This window comes from Symphodus melops, assembly GCF_947650265.1.
Source record: "Symphodus melops genome assembly, chromosome: 14".
Classification (NCBI taxonomy): domain Eukaryota; kingdom Metazoa; phylum Chordata; class Actinopteri; order Labriformes; family Labridae; genus Symphodus; species Symphodus melops.
The window spans coordinates 1844045-1868010 of NC_136704.1; the positions used below are offsets into that span (position 1 = coordinate 1844045).

Below are 23966 nucleotides of genomic sequence, written 5' to 3' on the forward strand. Positions count from 1 at the left end.
AGGTTTCTATGTGGATGAAGAACTTCACGAGGTCGTTTAAAGTTTAAAGGATTTTAATATTAAATGAAAACAACATTTTTAAAAGCTCCACCCGAGTAGAATAAATTAGTCTCTTATTTCACCGCGATCCCAGTTTTCACAGCTGTGGCGTCCTCGCAGTCTTCCTGAGCGTGCGGCCCGAGGTCGTCTTTCGTGGAGAAGTCACCGCCTCCCGGATGTTGGCGAGCAGGTTGCGTTTGGTTTTGACCTTCACAGGAGACTTCTGGGACAGCTTGGTTAGTTCTGCCTTCAGAGAGACGATCTCCCGGTCCTTCTCCAGGTTCTGCCTCAGCGCGTCCTCCAGAGATTTGCTCTGAATCGGACAGAAAAAGACAACGACCTTCAAGCTGAACGCAACAATTAGCTCCATCAACTTCCAGCCTAAACCGTCTGCACAGCTCGTCTCTGTAACATGCTGTCTGCTTCCTGCCTCTACATGGTCTGTTGAACCAGCAGGGGGCGACGTCGGACTGTTAAGATAAATGTTAAAAGACGTCCAACATGCTTCAGATGTTGTGGGTTGAATCCTAACAGTCGCTTCCCAGCTGTCAGCAGAGATCAGTAAGGACGAGAGACGCTTCAGTCCTCAGTATCTGAGATTCTGAAAACCCGGTGACGTCAACATGACCAACGAATGGTCGTCCACTTGTCTCAGCAATGTCGACTAACTGTTGAGCCCGTTTAGTTCAAACATCACGACCTCTAACAGAAAGGTCAACAGGAGGTCTCACGTGCAGCCTGAAACCTTCCAGGAGGTTTGCTCGTGTGATAGAAAGTTCTGGACAGTCTCTTCCTCACCTGATCATCAGATTTCCTCTGCAGAACCTCCAGGTCAGCAGACTTCTCCAGGAACCCGTCTCTGATCCTCTGGAGCGTGTCGCTGAGCTCCATCAGACGCCGCTCCAGAGACACAATCAACTGAAGCAAACAGAGAGAAGAAGAAGTGAGAGCGTGGCGACACGTCCATGACTGACACGTCCATGACTGACAGGATCGTGGACGCGTCCTCGCTACCTGCTGTTTATCTTCACACATCCTCTCCATGGCACATTTCTCTCTGTGGAGCCGGTTGCATCGCTCGTCTGCCGTCAGGACGGAGTGAGCTGAGTAAAGTTCATCAGTGAGAGACAAAGTCAGTCGTATGCAGAACAACAAAGTCTTTACAATGAACCTCAAACTATTCTGCAGCTGCTGACCTGCAGACTCCGCTGTGCTCTGAGTCTGGCTGGACTGGTCCGCTGTTTGACCTGCACGCACTCTGCTGCCGGGCGACGAGCGCTCCAGCTCCGACACTTCACGCCTGAGGGCCTGCACGGTCGGTGCAAACGGAGGTTTTAGTTTGAGGACAGATCCTGATTTAAAAAGCAGGTCAGACACTTCTGATGACAGTATACAAGAATTATGCTGTGACCTCAAAAAACAAAATAATAAAAAAAATTCATAAACATCCCAAAGAAGTAAATTTTCATTTTATTGCTTTGTCTTTTACTCACTAACATTTTTATTTGATTGTTATTGAACTCACGTTGGTGTGCATCAGTCAACCTTTCGTCTGTTCCCTTTTCTGCTCCTCTGTAAATGACTTGAACCGTAGTTAAATTTGTCTGAACGTTTCTTTATAAATAAAGTTTAATTGATAACTAAATCAGACCTGATCACTTATTCCTGCTGAATGCTTCCTGGTGTGTTCAGACATCAGCTCACCCTGACTTTGAGATCACTTCCTCGGGGTGCTTGGACCTGATGTGTACTCAGACGCAGCTCGACATGCTCGGGAGTTTTGTGTGAAAATACTTTAATCAATCAGCCGAGTCCGCCTGACATCACAGAGTTCAACTACAGACTGACTGAGACTTTTTTCAGGTTTCGCTGGGAGCTTTTTATAGCAAATAAGGAAGCCCCGCCCCAAACTCCTCCCCTTCTTTCTGGTCTCTGTGACTCAACAGGAGCATCATGTACTAAATGAACTCAAAACGATCTTTACTGAGGGAGACCGGTGGAGTCGCCCCCTGCTGGTCATCAGACAAACCTCCACTTTCTCCTGCTCAGCCATGAAGTCGTCGAGCGGCACGTAGTCGTCTTCCAGGTTGTTCATGGCGCTCTGGTAGGCGTGCTCTTTGATGGCATCTTTGTACATCTCAAACGTGTTCTCCAACTTCTCCTGGTAGCTCTCCTTCAGCTCCTCTATCTGCAGACTGAGACACACACACACACACACACACACACACACACACACACACACACACACACACACACACACACACACACCTGTGGCAGCTCTGCATGACTCATCGAACCTGCCCAAAGAAACGTCACCTACGTGCGGAGTTCCTCGCTCTCCATGATCTGCTGCAACATGGCGTCTCCCATTTCTTTACGGATCTCCATTTCCTGAACCAGATTTCTCCTCCGCTCTACCAGCAGCTTCGAGCGCAGAGTCTCGATCATGCTCACGATCTCCTGGGAGAAAATCAAATATTTACAGGAATTACATTTTTTTAAAAACGTCGATGTTTTTGGTCTTCTTGGACAAAGTGCTGTTTAAGGTGGGAAGAGAGAGAGAGAGAGAGAGGTGTGGCAGGAGAGCGGAGCTGCAGGTCAGATTTAAACCCCTTCGCCTTTACGCCTTTTGCCTCCGTACATGACCTAACCACTGGTCCATCTGTGCCCCCAGCACATTATTTAAACTGTCCAGCCAATGAAATCCTTTGAGTTCATGTTAACATTTATACCCGTGGTAATTTTGCACGCAGCAGGTCTTTGAGCTAGATGCTAACATCAGATTTATCAATGCTAAGTGCACTGCACGTACAGAGGATGAAAGTCCTCCCAGCTGAGGTTTAGAAGAAATGTCTTAAAGCTGTGAAATGTTTTACATGCTGAGGCAGCAGAGACATGTCCGCCTCTTCCTCCTCATCCAGCAGCTCGTCTTCAGACAGGTAGCTCTCCAGGGCCTGGCTGTCAATCACCCCGTTCTTCAGCAGCGGTTTCCCATCACGGCCGACCAAACACGGAGCCAGAGATTCCAGGTGTTTGTCTGGAATCACCTGGACCACCTGCAGAGGTCACAGGTGGGATCAGAGGGGAAACAATCGGATGCTGCTTCTTCTCAGAAATGACTCAAATACTCCGACCGACCTGTTTGGCCACCGCGGAGAACTTCATCACGTGCAGAGTCTCGTCGTACGTCGAAGCACACTGGTTGATGTTGACGATCATTGACGCTCGTCCTTTACCGCAGAAGACGGCCTGGAAGAGCTTCGTGAGTTTACTCTCTCTGAAAGGAATGTAGCTGCTCTTCGTTCTGAGATCAGACACATGAAGAGGATTTCAGGACGACTCACAGCGAGGTTCCACCTGAAACGTCTCTGACCACCTGTAGGCCTACCTGTCCGACTGGTTGTTACGGAGAGCGCTGATGCACTTCCCCAGAATGAGCAGAGAGTTGTTGATGTTCCCCGCCTCCTTCAGTCTCTCTCCAAACGTGTTGGTTTTGTTGCATCTTTCTGAGCCGGCCAGGTCGCACAGAGAAAACCTGAGAAACAGAAAGGTGATTAATAAGCAGAGCTCCTCTCACGATGCTGCACAGTTCTCCCACAGTCGTGCTGTGTTCACATTATTTTCATCCCTTTAACTTTTTACTCAGTAGATTTTATGGTTTCATAAATGTAAGATTGAGAGAATGCATCATAAACAACAAAGGAAGTATGGATATAATTTGTCCCCATCATCGTCTCCTCGTTCATGCACAGCCCGCTCCGACCTCCACGTCGGAGAGGAAGTGTGGACAACAGGAACACAGACGCTTCCTGCATGTTATCACATCTGCTCTTTAGTAAAGTGCCTCGTGATAACACTTGTTATGAACTAGTTCTCTATAAATAATGACGGATTAAACATCTTACACGATCCTTTTCATTTCATGGACTTTAAAGAATGTCTTCATGAGTTTCATTTAAACGGTGAATCATTTTTATTTGTGCATGTTTAATGTCTGTCAGCAGTGATGCACAAATCTACATCTCTAAAGCCTACTTTGGTCATGTGACCTTTAAAGACGGCGTCAGCATCCCGTCTCCTTCAAAATAAAACTCAGTCTCCTCCTAAAGTGAAGCTGCTCTTTGTCCCTTCAAAATAAAACTCAGTCTCCTCCTAAAGTGAAGCTGCTCCATTGTCCCTTCAAAATAAAACTCAGTCTCCTCCTAAAGTGAAGCTTTGTCCCTTCTGGGCCTCCGTACATGTGTGACTGCGTCTGCAGAGACTCTGTCCTCTGACTGGATTTTACTCTTCTGATTTGTTCTGGTTGACATTTGTGGGCGGAGCTGGTGTGTTTCCTCCAGCCAATGAGAGCGCAGCAGGTGAGTCTAGGAGTGGATACAGCTCAGTGATTGGAGGAGATTCAAAGCGGTGAATATGACGGACGTGGACGTAGAAAATCTAATCAGAGTGAGGAGAAACAGCGAGAGGAGAAAGCTGCTTCTAAAACCAGGCTGAACCTTGTGTGGACCTGGAGCTGCTCTACTTCCTGTTGGACAGGAAGCTGACAAACACCAGCAGTTAGCTTGTGCTAGCGTGCAGTGTAGCTACAAACAGTAAACGTACACTACATCCTGCAGGGGGCGGGGCTTCTGGGGTCGATGAGCCCAGGGGGAGGGGCCATGATTGAATGTTTTGTTTCCAAACTGCAAAAACTCTGTTCTACAGACTCCAGCTTTAAGTTCAAGAATAATCAGATAAATGAGTAACGTGCAGAACGCTGCATTACCGTGTTAAATGCTGCCTTAAAGAAACCCCACACAGGTAACACAAAGACAAAAACTCACTCTGAGATCCTTCTGACTGTGCTGCAGTCATCGATCTTCAGTAGCTTCATGGTGAATATGCTGTGGCTGTGAGGGAAGCTGGTGTCAGTTTAAAAACAGTCAAACATAAAGTGTTCAAGGAAAGGTGTGCAGAGCGAGACTTTGCCTTCTGCTGGACGACTGGTTCATCCTGGTGGCTGCAGCGCTTCTGTTCCTGTTCCCAAACTGAAGCAGTCTGCTGGCTTCACCCAGAGTCTGGATGTTTATCCACCTCAGGTCTGTAGAGAGGGTTTCAAAGAATCAGTCATGCATCGTTTAAAAATGGATTTTTGAGCCTTGGGCGACGCACGGACTCCCACCTTTAACGTAAGCGTTCCCAGCCCCGTCGTCACACACTCTCAGAGAAGCTCGTTTCTTAGATTTGGAGCAGAGTGAAGGTTGAAGCAGGTCGTACACACACTCGTTGTAGACCTCAAAGAATGCAACCCACAGTGCAAACTGACTGTCTGTTTCTGTTGACACCGAAGGAGACAGAGCGAATCCAGTCTGCCGTGTTAACGACCTTTTCTGAACATTTCACACTTTTCTGACAGAATTATACTTCAAGTGAAAACTCTTTGAGTTTTTGAATGAGGACTATACCGGCGTGATGGTAGGACAAAGACGAGGAGAAAAGAGCCGAGCTGGAGCAGGACAAAGACTCGGAGCCACTGCTGCCTCTGAGCGGGTCACAGTCCTGGAAGGAGCAAAGAAATCTGCACACTACATCATCTGCAGAACACGTTTCAGCTCCAATATCAGCTTCTTCTTTGTTCTTGCATCACATTAATCACCTCTTTCAGAGAAGCAAAGATGGCTGCCTTAGAGTTTCTCTCCTGCTTGACTTGGTCCGGATCCAGGTATTGAGCGTCGTTCCTGAGGTAAGGTTTCAGGTCCATCCCCTCGTACTGACGGCCTCCGATGTGGTGAAAGGTGGCGTCCAACACTCGGGGGAGGATCCCCGGCTCTTTAGTACTTCCTGAAACATTCAACAGCACAAAGATCTGCAGCAGGACCGCACAGGACTTCTAAAACTGTTGTTGTTTGCATCTTTACCTTGGATGGTGAACGTTTTCCCTGCATTGGTGACTCCATAGCTGAATATCAGAGCGTTCCCCCCGTCCAAGAAATCAGACATCTGAGCTTTGACCGTGTCCTCGAACAGCTCGGACTGAGTCGTCTCCGGACCAAAAATCTGAAATCAATCGGAGAGATGGTCGGTTAGAGAAGACAGGTGTTAATAGATAAAGCTGCAGGTTTAAGATGCACACCTGTGAGAAGGAGAACTTGTGGACGGACATGCCGATGCCTCTCTCGCTGCTCTTCATGGTAGCAGAACCTTTCGGTGCATTCAGGGTCACCGTCTGGCTGTTCTCAATCCCCACACAACCCTGAGAAAGCAAAAGTTATGGAGCTTGATGAAGGCGTAACGAGCTCAGGGCTTAACAAAGGACTTTTTTTTTTCTGTCCCACAGATGCATCATATATAATCAAACTGTTTAATCAAATATAACAGATGTTACATGCACCCAAGCTTTGTTGAAAAAATTAAGTACAAAATCCTGCCTCCAGCGCCCCCTGCAGGAACTGATGGGTGACATCCCTCTATGGATGCAACGTGCAGCTCATAGTTTTCAGTTTGCTGAATGAAGCGTGTGTGCAGTTTTTTTTAAGTACTTTAAAATGTGACTTTGGGCATGCATCTTTTTTTTAAGTCCTTGGAGAATTAAGCGTAGATGATTATCTTAAAAGTCGACATGATGAGTGCAGAGAGCAGGAGATAAATAAATGCTCTTCAGTCATATGTGCACACAAACTTCAGGCCTCCCCTGATCAAGACAGTCCCCCAAGTCTGGACACGCCCCTGAATATGCGTCATCCCCAAAAGCTTTTTTTGCGTCCCCTAAATATGCAGTAAATTGCATTAGTTCGATAAATTTGCAGGAAGAAGAAAATAAAGTCAGTAATATTAAACTTCTCTACAGCATTGCTGTCACCTTTGGGTGGTTAAAGAACCAATCAGTGAGCTGCGTAGAGAGTCAGATGACAACGCTGTCTTCTAAACCTGCTGTGTTGAAGCTTCTCTGACAACAATGCAGCAGCCAGTATGTCCTCCTTCTAACTTTAGATTCTGCTCCTGAATGCTCTGGATCTGATTGGACCAGAGAAGGTAGGCGGGGCTTTGAAGGTCGTTTTGGACGCCCCTGGGTTTGCCAGATATGAGAGCAGTTATCAGGTGAACAGGTGTTTTATAGGTGGAAGTGAACTGGCTGGAAAAGCAGAACTTCATGCTAAAGAGAAGCCACACCCTGCGTATACTCAGGTTGCTGTGAGTGTTTGGGCGAGGCAGAGTTCAACTCAAACCCACCGTGTTTCTAAGGAAAGAATCCCATTCATGACAAATGAAGCCGTTGTGTAAATATCGGTTTCACAAGGAGATTACAGTAAGGTGACAGGCATGAGTGATAAAGTGACTCCCAGCATGAACAGACAGATTATCTTATTCATTATTACAACATTTGATCAACATATTGTTCTCCTCATCGTGCAGTCAGGACAGAGCTGCATTCATCTGCATTTTCCTTTCATGCTCAACCAATAAGAAATCCTTAACGATACATTTACAAGACGTTCTACCAACAGGTGTTGCAGCGATGGAAGCGGGCAGTGGAACTGCTTCAGATAGAAGTGATTGTACCCGAGCTAAAAAGCCTCTGCATGTTTCTAATAAGCTCCAGCAGCAGAAAGCTGCTCAAACTAGGATCAATGTTGGAGATGAAACATGGAGAGAGGTTAGAACGCAGAAAGCTTTACAGACCCATGAAGAGCTGGCTAAACACTGAAGCTACAGTGTCCACCACATGCAGAGCTGGCTAAACACTGCAGCTACAGTGTCCACCAACATGCAGAGCTGGCTAAACACTGAAGCTACAGTGTCCACCACATGCAGAGCTGGCTAAACACTGAAGCTACAGTGTCCACCACATGCAGAGCTGGCTAAACACTGAAGCTACAGTGTCCACCACATGCAGAGCTGGCTAAACACTGAAGCTACAGTGTCCACCACATGCAGAGCTGGCTAAACACTGAAGCTACAGTGTCCACCACATGCAGAGCTGGCTAAACACTGAAGCAACAGTGTCCACCACATGCAGAGCTGGCTAAACACTGAAGCTACAGTGTCCACCACATGCAGAGCTGGCTAAACACTGAAGCTACAGTGTCCACCACATGCTGACCTGTGTGAGCGTCCACTCTAAATGTCATCTTTTAAATGCAGCTCTGTACCTGGTCCTCGTGGTCAGCGAGCTCCTCTCTGGAGAAAGGTCGGACTCTGAGGTAAACACTCATGGTCTGCTGTTCTGCAACACCTGGAGCTTCAACCTACAAACACAATCAGACGGTTTTAAAAGCTCACAGCAAAGGCATCTAAACAAGAAACCTTTCCTCACAAACTCACAGTTTGACTCAAACTGTGAAGAACAAAATAAAACATGATGAAAACATGTAACCTGTTGAGATGAAGCGCAGACAGGAAGCTCACAGGTCAAGTCCATGTCCACAGGCTGCATGTGCTCTCCTTCTTCATGAGTCAGATCAACAACTTCACTCATCTTTAGCTCTTTGTGTTAATTCATGCACTAAATGACTTGATGCTCAAATGAAGTCTGACTCTTTGAAGGAGAGTTCACCACGATGATCTGTCTGCAGAATTAGAGCAGCATGTGGCTCGACTGCCGTCCCCAAACTGAACACCAACTGAGAGCTCGTCATCAGGTGTAATTAAAAGCAGGTGTGATGTCAAGCAGAGTACCGTGAGCAGCCTCACTTCACACGCCTTGGTACAAAGTCAGACATCAAAACCTGAAATTCAAGTCACATCAACTTTTCAGTTTTACGTTTGTAAAGACAAAACTTCTGAAACTGAAGACTGAAAAAAAGAACTGAGATCGCTTAATGCTCCGACAGAATATGTGCTTATAAAGCTTCTCATTTATCCAGGAGCTCTTAAAGCTTCACTGTCTGCCTCATGATTACGTTTAAGTCCTCTCATAATACTTCTCGGGGCCACACTTTGAGAATCCCAGTTTTAGAGGTATCTGCCCTGAATCTCAGAGAGATGAACTCCTGGAGGTCCAGCAGCTTTCTTAAACTAAACACACACATGCTGAAATACTCATATTCATGTCCATGAAATACAGCGAGCGGGCCAGCTTGGCATTATTCTGAGTTCTGACCTAAGTGTTGACATTACCAGAACAACATTAACATAAACATATTCAAACTCAGATCCTTCACATCCCAAACTGACGCAGAGAAATCAGATTAGACTTTAACCTGATCAAAATTCAGCCGTCAGACTGACAAGTACTCAAAGATTTGGACCATTACCAAAGAGTGAAAATAAAGAGTGAGATCTCACACGGTGAGGAGAGAAAGAGGCCCAGAGAAAAGGCAAACATGAACACTTACACATATCCATCACACTACACAGAGCACTTCCCCATCACGCCACATAGAGACACTGCCCACCTGGCAGGGCGCCATCTATCCCCTAGTGTGAGAGAAGACACTACATGACTATTTAGCATCTCCCAAGGCTGAAGAGATGGAGTCCAGTGAGACAGAGTCTGGGTGACTCTTCCCACATGTACAGAGAGAAACAGAATAAAGGGAGCGAAATGATGGAAAACAAAACACCTGATATGCTGTGCATGTGGTGTTATAAGACATTTCACATACATTTTATATGACAGATTCTATGAGACCTTCGTACATAAAGTACACATGGAGTAAAATGTTCCATAACACACTCCATGGCCCCCCCGAACACCACAGAACCGATCAGCTCTGATGTTTCTTACCTGCTCAAAGACTACGACCTGACCCGGACCCTCAGGTCCTCAGGTGGAGATCTTACACAATACAGAATCAGATGAAAGTCTGGAGAGCAGCCCAGTTACTGTGGTCCTTCTCTCCAGAACAAACTGCTGACCTGAGGTCAAACTCTATGACTAATCTTTGAATCTGTTCTCCAAAGCATACACATAGTTACTGTGTGTGTGTGTGTGTGTGTGTGTGTGTGTGTTTTAGAGGAGGTCATGTTGCATGTCTCACATGTTTAAGTATTTAAATAAATGCATTCTTGTGTGGATTTATAATGTTAATAAAAAGATTGGATTTTAATTGTTTTTCAGAAAAGTCACAAATTGGAGCATAAAAACTGATCAGAATGCAGGAAATGAATGTTTGGTGTCCAGAATGTTCTGGGGGAGATCCAGATCCTCCAGAACCTGTTTGTGAACACTGAAGACTCTCTCTCCCTCTCTCCCCCTCTCTCTCTCTCTCTCTCCGTCTCTCTCTCTCCCCCTCTCTCTGTCTCTCTCTCCCCCTCTCTCTGTCTCTCTCTCACCCTCTCTCTGTCTCTCTCTCTCCCCCCCCCTCTCTCCCTCTCTGTCTCTCTCTCTCCCCCTCTCTCTGTCTCTCTCTCTGTCTCTCTCTCACCCTCTCTCTGTCTCTCTCTCACCCTCTCTCTGTCTCTCTCTCACCCTCTCTCTGTCTCTCTCTCACCCTCTCTCTGTCTCTCTCTCACCCCCCCTCTCTCCCTCTCTGTCTCTCTCTCCCTCTCTCTCACCCTCTCTCTGTCTCTTTCCCTCTCCCCCCCCCCCCCTCTCTCTCTCTCTTTCCCCTGACTCTATCCACTGTCCTGTATCTAAACAAAGGCACAAACAGTAAATTAAAATAACTTCCGAACGATTTTAATGTTCATAACACAAACTTCCCGTACACTACTCTTGCTTAGCATCATGTTAGCACAATCATGTTAGCATAAACATGTTAGCATAAACATGTTAGCATAATCATGTTAGCATAAACACCGCACTAAACAAGAGAAGTAAGCAGGAGTTTGACGCCATTTCCGTAAAAAACTGCGAGTACAGGCTTATTGTCCCCGTCCGGCTACCGTAGGAAGAAACATGAGAACGCGGACGTAGTTTGACAGGTCTGCAGGGCGTGTCGGTTTATAATAAAACCGGTGGCTCATACAGAAAACTCCATGTAGAGGAAATACTGGACCAGACCTCAAGAAACCCTCTGACGGTAAGTTTGGTCCTCTCACCGTGGCGAGCAGCTGTAACACCTGTATTTACCTGTCAGCTGTGACACCTTTATTTACCTGTCAGCTGTGACACCTTTATTTACCTGTCAGCTGTAACATCTGTATTTACCTGTCAGCTGTAACACCTTTATTTACCTGTCAGCTGTGACACCTGTATTTACCTGTCAGCTGTAACACCTTTATTAAACAGGCTCAGTCAAAGTGAGAAAATGTGACATTTATTTTTAAATAATAAATGAATGAATCCTGCTCGTTGTGTTTCACGTGAACCGAAGATCCGGTCTCACCTGTTCAGGTGTTTATTTAAACAGAGAAGAGTTTGTGTTTTTGTGGTTCAGAGGATTAAATGTTAAATGAACTAAATGTTAAGAGGAGTTTGGATTCAGAGAATACGCAGTAAATCTGACCGCACAGAGAAATAACAGCATTTTAAAACAGCTGTATTTTATTTTAATTCTTATTTTTCCAGATCAAAGCTGAATGTCAACCAATCAGTGAGCAGCTTATCAGAGTTAGTGTTTAGAGTGGGACAGAGTTCTGTCTTAACTGTTAGATGGCACCATTCTTACTGCTGTCCCACACACACACACACACACACACCCACACACAGACAGTCACACACACACGGCAACCACCCTCACAATTTCTGCAGGAATTGTCTAGTTTTAATTCTTATTTTTCTATTTGTTTTAGCTTATCAGAAATGCAGCTTCTTTATGGCTTATTTTTTTATGTAAACCAAACTGAAGAAGAAGCCTCATCTGTTGAACCTTGAACCTGTTGTCCAAACAAATCTATCAACTGTTTATTTAGGAGGAATCATTTTATTGTGAAATAAGTCTTTTTTGGGTGGATTCATCACCTGTCTGGGTTAATGTTTTCTTTACTGTGAATTATCTTTATGTATTAAACAGCGTTTTATTTAAGTTTGGATAAATCAGATATAAAGGCCAGATAGAATCAAATAGTTGTAAATAATGAAGCAGAAATAAATGTGATAATAATGTTTATATTTTCATGTTCTGATCGGTCACGTCTCCAGACCACACTTTAGAATCTGTCGGCGTGGCGGGGAGATATTCAGGGTCATCTTTTCCTCAGGGCAGAATTTTTCAAAAATAAAAAAGTTTCTGAAACATCACCCAGTATTTGGTGTCAAGACTTTTATTGCCGTGGAGTCGATACGGTTTGTTTATGAGTAAAATCGTCTGGAGGATTAAATTCTGTTGTCTGTTTAGAGTTCACAGAAAGAAAGAGTCGGACTTAATTTACCTGCTGCTGTGATGAGGGACGAGAAAACAATCAGAAGATATTTAAGTTTGTCATCTTTTTATTTTGTTTGCAGACACGATGGCATCACCGAGCCCACTGTCCAAGGCCAACAGCAGCTTCTCCCTGGCTCTGTTTGAGAAGCTGAGCGATAACGACAAGACGGCCAATGTCTTCTACTCTCCCTTCAGCATCTCCTCAGCTCTCGCCATGGTGATGCTGGGCGCCAGAGGCAACACGGCTGTAGAGATGTCACAGGTACAGAACACACACACACACTCAGCTACACGCCTTATTGTGAATAACTCTGATCCTTCATCCAATCAAAACTGCTGAGTCATCAAAACATTCCCCCCCGTACAGTGTGTGTGGATGGAGACATGAGCTAATCACACCTATTTGGTGTTTTGAAGCAGGCTGTAAACATGTTCATGTCTGCTGTAAAAACAGGCTGTTTGAATGGGTGTGTATGTGACTTCCTGTGCTGCTGCAGCCAGCCTCTAGTGGACACTCCAGGTACTGCAGGATGTTACACTTTTTCATTTTTCAACACCAGAAGTGGCTTCTTGCTTTGAACAACAGACTGTGGTTTGTTTGACTGACGAGGCTTCATCAGTGCTGTCCGCCATGTTGTTGCCTGTTTCTGTGTAGGAAGTAAACGAGAGGGAGGGCGTGCACTATTGGAGCCTGAGGAGAGCGGCCACAGGAAGTTAAAGAGAAATAACAACCAGCAGTTAGTTGTGTCAGCCCTCCTTCACACTGATGTGAGCGGTGTCTTATGGAACAGAGAGTTCATCCGCTCGGGAACAATCAGAGCGGTGGGTGAGGAATGAAGGGCAGAGGTCTCCCTCTGCATGAATCATCACCTTTTCCTCGCTGCGTCAGCAACAAAGACAAAGATCTGTTCAGACTCTGGGTTATCTGTTGTGTTTCCATAGCAACGTGACGCATAACATTGAAGTGTTAAGGCAATAAAGATGTACAGTCTGTAATGTGTACACCTTATCAGTTCACATGAAGGAGCAGCAGCCTGTCATGCAGTCATGTTAAGAACAGTTCTTCAGCTCTCGGTTCATTCATTCAATAAAGTCGCTGCTACTACAAAGAGTTCAGACCGAACTACTCAAGATAAAAAACAGGGTGAAGCTTTAACATTAAGAGGAGGGTCTCAAACCGTCCGTGTCCGGGGTGAGGGGTCGGACACGACTTCGTTTTATTTGCTCCTGTAAAGTCAAAGATGTGTGATTGTTAAATCTCTCCTCTGTTTTATTTTTGCTTCTGTCTGTGTTTCTTTGTTAACCCACATTTCTCGGACAAGAATCAGTCTGTATGATTCAGAGAGCAGACTGTTCTCTCTGCAGAGGGGGTGGGGGCTGAACTGGCTGGAAAAGCAGAACTTCATGCTAAAGAGAAGCCACACCCTGCGTATACTCAGGTTGCTGTGAGTGTTTGGGCGAGGCAGAGTTCAACTCAAACCCACCGTGTTTCTAAGGAAAGAATCCCATTCATGACAAATGAAGCCGTTGTGTAAATATCGGTTTCACAAGGAGATTACAGTAAGGTGACAGGCATGAGTGATAAAGTGACTCCCAGCATGAACAGACAGATTATCTTATTCATTATTACAACATTTGATCAACATATTGTTCTCCTCATCGTGCAGTCAGGACAGAGCTGCATTCATCTGCATTTTCCTTTCATGCTCAACCAATAAGAAATCCTTAACGATACATTTACAAGACGTTCTACCAACAGGTGTTGCAGCGATGGAAGCGGGCAGTGGAACTGCTTCAGATAGAAGTGATTGTACCCGAGCTAAAAAGCCTCTGCATGTTTCTAATAAGCTCCAGCAGCAGAAAGCTGCTCAAACTAGGATCAATGTTGGAGATGAAACATGGAGAGAGGTTAGAACGCAGAAAGCTTTACAGACCCATGCAGAGCTGGCTAAACACTGAAGCTACAGTGTCCACCACATGCAGAGCTGGCTAAACACTGAAGCTACAGTGTCCACCACATGCAGAGCTGGCTAAACACTGAAGCTACAGTGTCCACCACATGCAGAGCTGGCTAAACACTGAAGCTACAGTGTCCACCACATGCTGACCTGTGTGAGACGAGGGGGGGAGACAGCTCTCTGTGATGATGAGTTTAGACTGCAGTACTCATTTTAAACACTAGGGGTCTCCAGTATGTTTAGAGGCTCTTTGAGGTGACTCAGGGTGAATCAGGGTTTCTGTGTTGTTATCTGTGTGATAGCGGTGACAGGAACAAAGGCTTGCCTAACCTCACATGCACACTCAGGCTGTGGCTACAAATTATTTTTCTTCAACACCAATTTAACATTTAGGTAATTAATGTCCATAAGTTAAAGTGATGTTTAGGAAGCACTGGGTTCGATTGCAGACATCTGACCTTTCTGTGTTAAACTCATGCTGTGATAAGTTCTCTCTGAAGGCTTCAATGATCTGGACTTCAAACAGCACGACTGCATGTGTTAGTGTCCTCTTGATAACACCATGCATCACCATGGGTTGCGTTCTTAAGATTCTGTCTGACTCCACATGGCTACTTTTTCATCAATGAAGTCAAGCAGACATGAGCTGCCCTATTTATTATTTATAAAGTGCTGTCAAAACCAGTGCTAGCATAAACGTGTTTACAAGATCAATGCATGGCGGGAATATCTGCAAGCAACATCAGTACACACTATTGGATTATGTTCTGTCCCTGGATCGATGCTGAGTCGTGCACGTTTGCATCCCGATGCATCGTAAAGATGATCTCTTTAACAGCCTTAATTCATCCTCACACATCATCGTTTACTGTTATTTACCCGTCTCTGTGGATTTTACGTTGACTCATGTTATATCCAACTTCCAAATCTCAGAGTTGATATTCTATCTGAGACCTGCAGACTCAATCCAGGCAGTACTGTTGGGAGTTTATGACCTCCAGAACTTGAACAGAGTCTGACCTTGCGGTGAACATTGCACCCTCAGGTCCTCTGCTTCACCGAGGCGGAGAAGCCTCAGCCTGCAGCTAAGCAGCCGATGATGCAGATGCAGCAGCAGGTCCAGTCCGTTCTGCCAAAGTTCCTGCGGAAGGTGGAGTGCAGATAGAGAGCTAAACTAACGCAGAGGTGTTTTACTAACTTCCTGAGTGGTGTCATCTGGTGACGGGAACCTTGGAGATGAAGATGCAATAGGTTGTGGAGGGTTTTTCATGCTTGTTTTCTTCCTGCTTTGCTCCGATGTGAAGCTGTGTTCAGCTGAATTTGGGAGAAAACATCAACGCACAGATGCAGACATGGTTTTAGGCTTTTTAGGAAAGATTAAGTGTGAATCCAGAAGCTCAAACGTCACACATTATGAAGGCACGGAGTTCTGGCTTCCCTCTTTGTGCTCTCTCCCTGTTTTATCTCTTCAAAGCAGAAGCTGTTATCAACAATGTGGTTAAACTGAACTGTGGAAAGTTTCATATTCTGACATTACAACACATCAAGAAAAACACATGTTCATCTGTTTCCTCTTTTCTTTGATGAACTGTAAACACAGCAGACGTCCTTGTGACTGATGGTTAACGTCTTGCTGGTTTCCATCAGCTAAAAGTCTTGAATTCTTACTGATAGAGAAACATTTACGCCAAAGATAACCATGAAACTAACAACATGGTGGAGGGATGATGGGTGGAGGGATGATTGGTGGAGGGATGATGGATGGAGGGATGATGGGTGGAAGGATGATAGGTGGAGGGATGATGGGTGGAAGGATGATAGGTGGAGGGATGATGGATGGAGGGATGATGGGTGGAGGGATGAATGGTGGAGGGATGATGGGTGGAGGGATGAATGGTGGAGGGATGATGGGTGGAGGGATGAATGGTGGAGGGATGATGGGTGGAGGGATGATGGGTGGGGGGATGATGGGTGGAGGGATGAATGGTGGAGGGATGATGGGTGGAGGGATGAATGGTGGAGGGATGATGGGTGGAGGGATGATGGGTGGAGGGATGATGGGTGGGGGGATGATGGGTGGAGGGATGAATGGTGGAGGGATGATGGGTGGAGGGATGAATGGTGGAGGGATGATGGGTGGAGGGATGATGGGTGGAGGGATGATGGGTGGAGGGATGATGGGTGGGGGGATGATGGGTGGAGGGATGATGGGTGGAGGGATGATGGGTGGGGGGATGATGGGTGGAGGGATGAATGGTGGAGGGATGATGGGTGGAGGGATAAATGGTGGAGGGATGATGGGTGGGGATGTATCTCAGAGTTTTGTAAGCATTTGAAATAAACAAGTGCAAAAACACTGGAATACCTGTTTATGAAACGCTGGTTCCTCACTCTTTGTATTCATGTAACAGCTCTCTTCTTTCTTTGCAGTCTCTGAAAACTCAGGAGCTTCAGGAAGAAGTCCACGCCAGCTTCAGCCAGCTGCTGAGCGAGCTCAACAAGGCGGACGCTCCGTATGCCCTCAGTGTGGCCAACAGGCTGTACGGGGAGCAGTCCTACCAGTTTGTTGGGGTGTGTGTGTGTGTGTGTGTGTGTGTGAATAAGTAGAGCAGGTGTGGTTTCTTTACATACCGGTAATCTGGAGTGAGTCAGAGTTCAGAAGTGATGGATGACGGGTGGACAGACTGTGGAAATATGTATATGTGTGTTCCAGTCAGAAAAGTCAAAGACCTGATTCTGTTTGTCTAACAGGACTACTTAGGCAGCACTAAGAAGTACTACGGAGCAGAGCTGGAGTCTGTGGACTTCAGCAATGCTTCTGAGGCTGCAAGAGTCAACATCAACAGCTGGGTGGAGAGCAAGACACAAGGTAGATCCTGCAGCAGCCCCTACCATCCCTGTGTAATAATAATACTAGTTTAAGTACATTTACCATCTTAACAAGGTTTCTCAGAGTTTCCGCCTGTGGACTCTTCAGACGCGTGTTCTCTTGTGTGACATTGTTTCACAGCTCTGTCTACTTCGCAGGTAAAATTAAGGACTTGCTGGCTCAGGGTGTGGTCGACAGCCTGACCCGGCTGGTCCTCGTCAACGCCATCTACTTCAAGGGAAACTGGGACAAGAAGTTTCAGGAGAGCTCCACGCGGGACACAAAGTTCAGACTCAACAAGGTATCAGCGATCACATGGTCCAACGTTAGAGTCAGAGAAATACAGCGACTGTCACACGACAACGATTCTTGTTTGTTTGTTTCAGAATGAAACCAAGACAGTGAAGATGATGCACCAGAAAGCAAAGTTTCCTTTGACCTTCATCCCTGAAGCCAACTGTCAGGTAAACGACTCAGATGAATCAAAGCGTCTGTGAAGTGATCCGGTGACAGGTTCACCAATGATTCACCATCATCATTTGCTTGAATGTTGGTCTGTCAGTGCATGGCGTGGGTTCTCTCCGGGTAACACATGCTGGTTACCTGCTGACTCTGAACCCTGCCTAACCCCGCCTCTCGCCCAATGACAGCTGGGATTGGCTGCAGCAACCACGCGACCCTGAATGAGAGAAGAGTTATGGATAATTGATGGATGGATGCTTTGATATCTCAACAGGTCCTGGAGATGCCTTATAAAGGAAAGGAGCTCAGCATGCTCATCTTCCTGCCCACTGAGATCGACGATGGTTCAACAGGTCTGGAGAAGGTAGGACCCGAACACAGCTGAGCTGTGAAGAAACCCACGAGAAGGCAGACAAACTGATCACTGGTTTTTGTTTCCAGCTGGAGAAGGAGCTGACCTACGAGAACTTTGTGGAGTGGACTCGTCCGGACATGATGGACATGGTGGAGGTGATGGTGGGGCTGCCTCGCTTCAAGATGGAGGAGAGCTACGACCTGAAGAACGTCCTGATGAGCATGGGGATGGTGGACGCCTTCGACATGGGCAGGAGTGACTTCTCAGGTACAGCAAACATTTTTCAATAAGGAATATTCACTGACTCAGTGTGCGTGAAAAATCCTCAACATGCTTCCTCTGTGACAGGCATGTCTCCTGCAAACGACCTGGTCCTTTCCAAGGTCGTGCACAAGGCGTTTGTGGAGGTGAATGAGGAGGGGACAGAGGCGGCTGCAGCCACCGCTGCCATCGTGATGCTGCGCTGTGCATTGCCTCCTGCAGCCTTCATCGCTGACCACCCGTTCCTCTTCTTCATCCGACACAACGCCTCCATGAGCATCCTCTTCGCTGGAAGATACTGCTCCCCGGAGTGAACGCTGCAGTGTTCTCTCGACAAATACATCAGCAAGAGGAAATGTTGAGAGTTTACAGATGCTAATGCTAGACTCACGTTCTTTTTTTTTTTTTAAAACATAAGATTTACAAGTTTAAACTGTGGTGTTGGATTTCTTTACTTGTCTGTGTCACGTGTGCCTTACTGGACACCATTGCACTCATTCTCTTTTGCACCTAAAAGATCTAGTTTATCACGCCTGTGATGTACGGCCCTTTTTGCTGCAGCCTCAGTCCCCCCCCCCCCCCCCCCCGTCTTTTCTTCAACATGACTCTCTTTAAAAGATGCTGCCTTTATCATGTCTCCACTGTTCTCTGACATCATATGAAGGTTTGAGGATTGTAAAATGTCATCGTTTTTCTGCATCACATTCAACAGTTGAGCTCCTTTTTTAAGTCGACCAAAGAGAATAAAGTGATGACATTGCACTTTAAAAGTTACCATCATGATGATTCCATGTGACTGTACAGTCGTGCATTTAATGAATGAAGACTATGAAGAACTTATTAACCTGGCATGAAGTTTGCTTAATGATTTTACAGGTGAAATAAAAAGTGTGCTTTGCAAACATTTGGTTCTTGTCTTTACATGCTTCAGTCTCCTGTGATATCAGGAGTACTTTGATCATTCAACCATGAAGAGTTAATACTACACTTTGTGTCAGTGAGAAGTCCTCAGCCTGTCAATGTTTAACATGAACAGTGTTGTAAAAGGCTCTGATCAGTTTCATGCTGTAGAGAAGAAGTCGCCTCGTTGACTCCTCTTCACTTATCTTTAAATACTTAAATGGTGCATCATTTGGCTGTATGATGCAGCATGTGTTATAGTATTATAGTTTTCTATGTTTATATGTTTTATAGCATGTTATTGAGAGAGAGGCTACAAAAAGGACCTGTGCATTCATGGAGAAATGTGGGGCCGCTACCTGAGGAGCATTAAAGACTCTCCAGACACAGGACTTGAGCTGGTGACCCTCCAGGGTTTCAACCCAAGTCCCTACAGAGACTGAGCTACTGCTGCCCTAAATATGTGGAACTAGAAACACCTGTGTTTCTGAGTCAAACCTGAAGGTGTCATACAAAATGAAATAACATAAAGGTGTCTCAAATAAACCTTTAACAGTGGCATTGAAGCCAAAGGCTTTCATTTATGTATTTGATATATTTCTTCATTCTCGTTTGTTTCATTATTTAATTTAATTTTAATCTGGTCCGATTTGTAAAGCCGAATCCACTGAGTCCTCCGGTACACCAGGTGGCAGTACGCACCTTTAAATGGGGATTGCAATCCGCCATAAAAAACGTAGAAGAAGAATAAACTTGTTTTTCCGGACTACTTCCTTGTTGTCATGTTTGAAGAGTTGCTCTTATAAATTAACGTCTCATTATTATCAGCTGATTTAATATCAGCAATGCATTGACGATGACGACAGTTTGGGTGACGTCACTCATTGTCGTCGTAGTTAGCTGTTAGCATAGTTAGCTCCGGTGTTAAAGATGGAGAGGTTCATATCTGCGCTGACGGAGAAACGCGTCCTCTTCTCGGCTTCCGTCTCCATCAGACTGGCGTTAGTTTATTACGGAGACTTCCAGGACCGGACTATGGAGGTCAAATACACTGACGTAGATTATCACGTGTTCACTGACGCTGCCAGATTCATCTCAGAGGTAAACAACAACAAGTTTGATTTATTCTGTCTCAGAGGTAAACGACAACATGCCATGGTGTGCTTCTACCACCAGGGGGCAGATATTTTGGGGGCAGATATTTTGCAGATAACTAATATTGATGATAATTTACATCCCTAACAGTATTGTGTTGCACCAGCTCGCTCTTATTAATTAGTACATTAGATGTTAAAGGAAGAACGTGAGACTCTTTGACCAGTAGGTGTCGCTCTTGAGCTTCAGCATGAAACCAAAAGAAACTTCTGTTTAGGCCACGCCTCCTCTCCTCCAGAGATAAACACCTCCTCCCCACCTCTCCTTACTTCACATAAAGAAGGACACACTGGATTTATGTTTTTCTTCCCTCTGTGCTGTTTCATGTTCACTCAGGGTGAGTCTCCGTACAACAGATCGACCTACAGATACACTCCTCTCCTCGCCTGGCTGCTCACTCCCAACATCTATCTGAGCGAGGTGTTTGGAAAGCTCCTCTTCATCGCCTGTGACGTGCTGTCCGGTGTGCTCATCTACAGAATCCTCCGTCTGAGAGGACTGAGCTCCGAGGTTTGTTTCAGCACAGATTGAACATCTTTGTTTAACAGTGATGTCTAACACTGAATCCTTACTACGAGGGGTTTATTTTGTTTTTTGATGCATTTATGTTCAGACAGCCCGTCGTGTTTGTGCTCTCTGGCTCCTCAACCCTCTGCCGATGGGAGTGTCGAGTCGAGGAAACGCTGAGTCCATCCTGGCGGCCCTGGTGCTGGGGACTTTACTCTGCATGGAAGGTCCGTTTCCACCCTGTAAAGTGACCTTGAATGTCAGGTACATACTCGGCTGCTCTCCTCACAGTTGAACCTTTTCCTTCCAGCCCGGTGTCTGACGCTGGGAGCTGTACTTTATGGCCTGTCCGTCCATATGAAGATCTACCCCATCACATACGCTCTGCCCATCGTACTGATGCTGGGCAAACCAACAGACACGTCAGAGGGGGATGAAAAGGGGCTCACGTGGACGCTGAGGAGGCTCGTCAGATTTATTGGAAGCTTCCTGAACAGAGAGCTGTTCCTCTTTGCGAGCGTCTCTGGAGGAGTTTTCTGTTTGCTGACTGGACTCTTCTTCTACATGTGAGGCGAACAGAAATCACACGCTGAAGTATTACAGTATGAGGAAAGAGCCCAACTTGTTTCATACATGTCGGTCAGTACTCAAAATAGCAGATGTGTCATGATTCTCCCTTCATGACATCACAAAGGGCAGTAGCCCCTCCCCCAGGTGGGTGACACTCCCACAGCTAGGTGTTTGTTCTGCCCTCTGAGTCTGCCTTCTCACCGTAAACAATAGGACATGGAGCCAGAAAGCAGCGAGTACACCCGAGCTCTTCCAGAGAGGGGGCGTGGTCAGACACAGCTCATTTACATATTTAAAGCTACAGACACAGAAACAGCCTGTTCTGAGCAGGGCTGAAATAGAGGGGTTTATAGACATGATCAAATACAGGATCAGAGTGGATTTACAACAACACACTTCACACACATGATGAAGAGGAGCGAGGACACTGATTTCACCTGAAGAGGAGGTCATGTGACCTTTAAGTATATTTAAAATATATTTTTGTTTGATACATGTGACTCCTCTCCTGTCTCGTCAGGTATGGTTGGGAGTTTCTTCATGAGACGTACCTCTATCATCTGACCAGGAGAGACATCAGACACAACTTCTCTCCATATTTCTACATGCTCTACCTCACTGCAGGTATTCTCCTCCATCAACTCATTTATTTGTTCCTCGTTTGCAGAAAGGACAAAAGGACGATGAAACGCTTGCGTTTTAAATCTAATAAAGGGAAATTGTGGCTTTTTCTTTCAATAAACACGAGTAAGTGCGTGCAGTTAAACATGCTTTAACTCTCCTCTGTTTTCATTTTGCAGACAGCAGATGGAGTCCATTACTCGGCCTGGCGGCGTTTCTTCCTCAGCTCATCCTGCTGTTGGTCGCCTCGTGGGCCTTTCACTCCGACCTCTCCTTCTGCTGCTTCCTTCACACCGCCATCTTTGTCTCCTTCAACAAAGTCTGCACTTCTCAGGTACACCAGTCTCAGCGGAGATCGGACGATGTTCGGTCCTAAAGTCAGCGTTCGCCGAAGTAGAATGATAAAGTGACCTTATTATACCATCATTAAAGCGACACATCAAACAGAGTCTGTATTCACGTTGGGTCGTATATGTTGTAGAAATGTGAAATGCATTTTGAAGTTGGCGCCTTCTTAACCGAGAAAAGGCAGAAAGTGTCTTTTTGGCTCATGTGGATGAAAGACAACTCCCAGAATGCACAGCATTTGATTCTGCATCATCAGAGGCTCCTTTTCAGATTTTTTATTTTTTTTTAAAGACTGATCTTTCCGGTCTCAGAGGAAAATAAGGGCGGGATACACGACCATTCAGAAACACGAGCAGGTGTCTAAGGATCCCTTTCAGGAAGCGGGCTGGACCGTCAGTCCAGAAGCTCTGAAGCGTCTAAAATCCCTCCTGCACAGACGAGCCGTCACGTGACCTCTGAAGTCTTTCTCGTTTGTGTTTTCATCCTGAGGGATTTAAAGTTCTGCCTGAACAAAGTTTGACCTACTTCCTGTTTGTTTCTCCTCTGGCAGTACTTCCTGTGGTACCTGTGTCTGCTCCCTCTGGTCATCCCTCACCTGAGCCTGTCACTCAAACAGGGGGCGGGACTGCTGCTCCTCTGGTTTGCTGGACAGGTAATTCAGTTTGAACATGTAAAACACGTACCTCTTGTTCCAGAGGACTAAATGATGTTTTCCATCTCCTCTCAGAGTATCTGGTTGGGTCCGGCCTACTTCCTGGAGTTTGAAGGTTTTAACGCGTTCCTGTGGATCTGGCTCGCCGGACTCGTCTTCCTGATCATCAACTCGTTCATTCTGATCCAGATCGTAGTCCACTACAAACCGACGCAGACACACAGAGCCAAGGTTGAGTGACTGAAGGAAGCGATGGACGGAAGACAATAAAGTTTATATTTTGTTAATACTCAGTCTCTGTCGTTGTTCTTTAATGTCGAGTCAGGACAGCGAATAGAGTCAGAAATCACAGAGAGAGAGAGAGAGACATGCGTGAAAGGAGCCACAGGTCGGATTTGAACCCGGTCCGTCCGCTTGGAGAGACACGGCCACTGAACACGATTCACCCGTCTCCTCAGTCTTAACTGTTGTGACAGCTTGGTCTTGAGTTTCTGTGATGAGGTGTCACATGTGATCTGTTGCAGTGTGCAGCGTTGAGCAGCAGGTGGCAGCATTGCCCTTCATAAAGCACAGTTTGAAACATCTGTCCTGGTGTAACCCCTCTGCTAATCTGTGTGTGTGTGTGTGTGTGTGTGTGTGTGTGTGTGTGTGTGTGTGTGTGTGTGTGTGTGTGTGTTATAATCATCATCACATAAACAGGTGTTTATACTGTTGGACAGAGGCTGTCACAAATCAGCACATTTAGAGAAATTAAGATTCAATAAAAACTGAAATACATAAATCATCATCTGTGAATAAAGACCTTTAAATCCAGATATTATTGCACAAGCGTTTTAACAGCTCGTAGATAAAAGCAAAGAAAAGATGTTCCAGAGATTCAATCTCTACAAGACAAAACATGGACGGAGAGAGAAATACATATATAATAAATATTTCAATATGAAGTCTTTGGGATGTTCAGTGAGTGCAGCCGCCTCGAGACCAAGCTTCCAAAAACCCGGATGACTGAGATCAGTCCCGTTTATTTTGTTTCCGGTAACAA

General features: G+C 45.8%; 3 protein-coding genes across 3 annotated transcripts; 2 read left to right on the forward strand and 1 right to left on the reverse strand.

The window, feature by feature from the left end:
• Nucleotides 1–35: 35 nt before the first annotated feature.
• LOC306834807 (kinesin-like protein KIF20A) lies at nt 36–8721 on the reverse strand. Its single transcript, XM_079361010.1, has 18 exons — nt 8393–8721; nt 8169–8264; nt 6152–6271; nt 5937–6075; nt 5675–5859; nt 5501–5577; nt 5201–5403; nt 5008–5119; nt 4863–4928; nt 3428–3574; nt 3178–3343; nt 2916–3095; nt 2360–2499; nt 2069–2234; nt 1236–1347; nt 1054–1142; nt 838–957; nt 36–352 (listed from the first exon to the last, which is right to left on the reverse strand). The coding sequence occupies exons 1-18, from the start codon at nt 8492–8494 to the stop codon at nt 137–139; spliced, it is 2436 nt and encodes an 811-aa protein (XP_079217136.1). The 5' UTR covers nt 8495–8721; the 3' UTR covers nt 36–136.
• Nucleotides 8722–10797: 2076 nt separating this feature from the next.
• LOC306834797 (leukocyte elastase inhibitor-like) lies at nt 10798–19075 on the forward strand. The gene is made up of 9 exons (XM_079360992.1): nt 10798–10982; nt 12347–12528; nt 16655–16795; nt 16976–17093; nt 17252–17394; nt 17480–17557; nt 17830–17919; nt 17997–18177; nt 18259–19075. Exons 2-9 carry the CDS (start codon nt 12352–12354, stop codon nt 18483–18485), a joined length of 1155 nt encoding a protein of 384 aa, XP_079217118.1. The 5' UTR covers nt 10798–10982; nt 12347–12351; the 3' UTR covers nt 18486–19075.
• Nucleotides 19076–19626: 551 nt separating this feature from the next.
• On the forward strand, nt 19627–23211 carry pigm (phosphatidylinositol glycan anchor biosynthesis, class M). The gene is made up of 8 exons (XM_079360991.1): nt 19627–20172; nt 20563–20736; nt 20840–20960; nt 21044–21299; nt 21824–21927; nt 22104–22258; nt 22823–22924; nt 23000–23211. The coding sequence occupies exons 1-8, from the start codon at nt 20002–20004 to the stop codon at nt 23162–23164; spliced, it is 1248 nt and encodes a 415-aa protein (XP_079217117.1). The 5' UTR covers nt 19627–20001; the 3' UTR covers nt 23165–23211.
• Nucleotides 23212–23966: the final 755 nt, after the last annotated feature.

Bases quoted from the DNA above. Each gene is read 5' to 3' on its own strand.
- pigm (XM_079360991.1), top strand. From the start codon at position 20,002: ATGGAGAGGTTCATATCTGCGCTGACGGAGAAACGCGTCCTCTTCTCG. The intron at 20,737-20,839 runs GTTTGTTTCAGC...ATTTATGTTCAG, and splicing joins TGAGAGGACTGAGCTCCGAG to ACAGCCCGTCGTGTTTGTGC. The intron at 22,925-22,999 runs GTAATTCAGTTT...ATCTCCTCTCAG, and splicing joins TCCTCTGGTTTGCTGGACAG to AGTATCTGGTTGGGTCCGGC.
- LOC306834807 (XM_079361010.1), bottom strand. From the start codon at position 8,494: ATGAGTGAAGTTGTTGATCTGACTCATGAAGAAGGAGAGCACATGCAG. The intron at 5,404-5,500 runs GTCCTACCATCA...TGTTCAGAAAAG, and splicing joins GCTCTTTTCTCCTCGTCTTT to GTCGTTAACACGGCAGACTG. The intron at 2,235-2,359 runs GTAGGTGACGTT...TGTGTGTCTCAG, and splicing joins GAGAGCGAGGAACTCCGCAC to TCTGCAGATAGAGGAGCTGA.
- LOC306834797 (XM_079360992.1), top strand. From the start codon at position 12,352: ATGGCATCACCGAGCCCACTGTCCAAGGCCAACAGCAGCTTCTCCCTG. The intron at 17,094-17,251 runs GTAGATCCTGCA...TCTACTTCGCAG, and splicing joins GGTGGAGAGCAAGACACAAG to GTAAAATTAAGGACTTGCTG. The intron at 17,920-17,996 runs GTAGGACCCGAA...TTTTGTTTCCAG, and splicing joins GTTCAACAGGTCTGGAGAAG to CTGGAGAAGGAGCTGACCTA.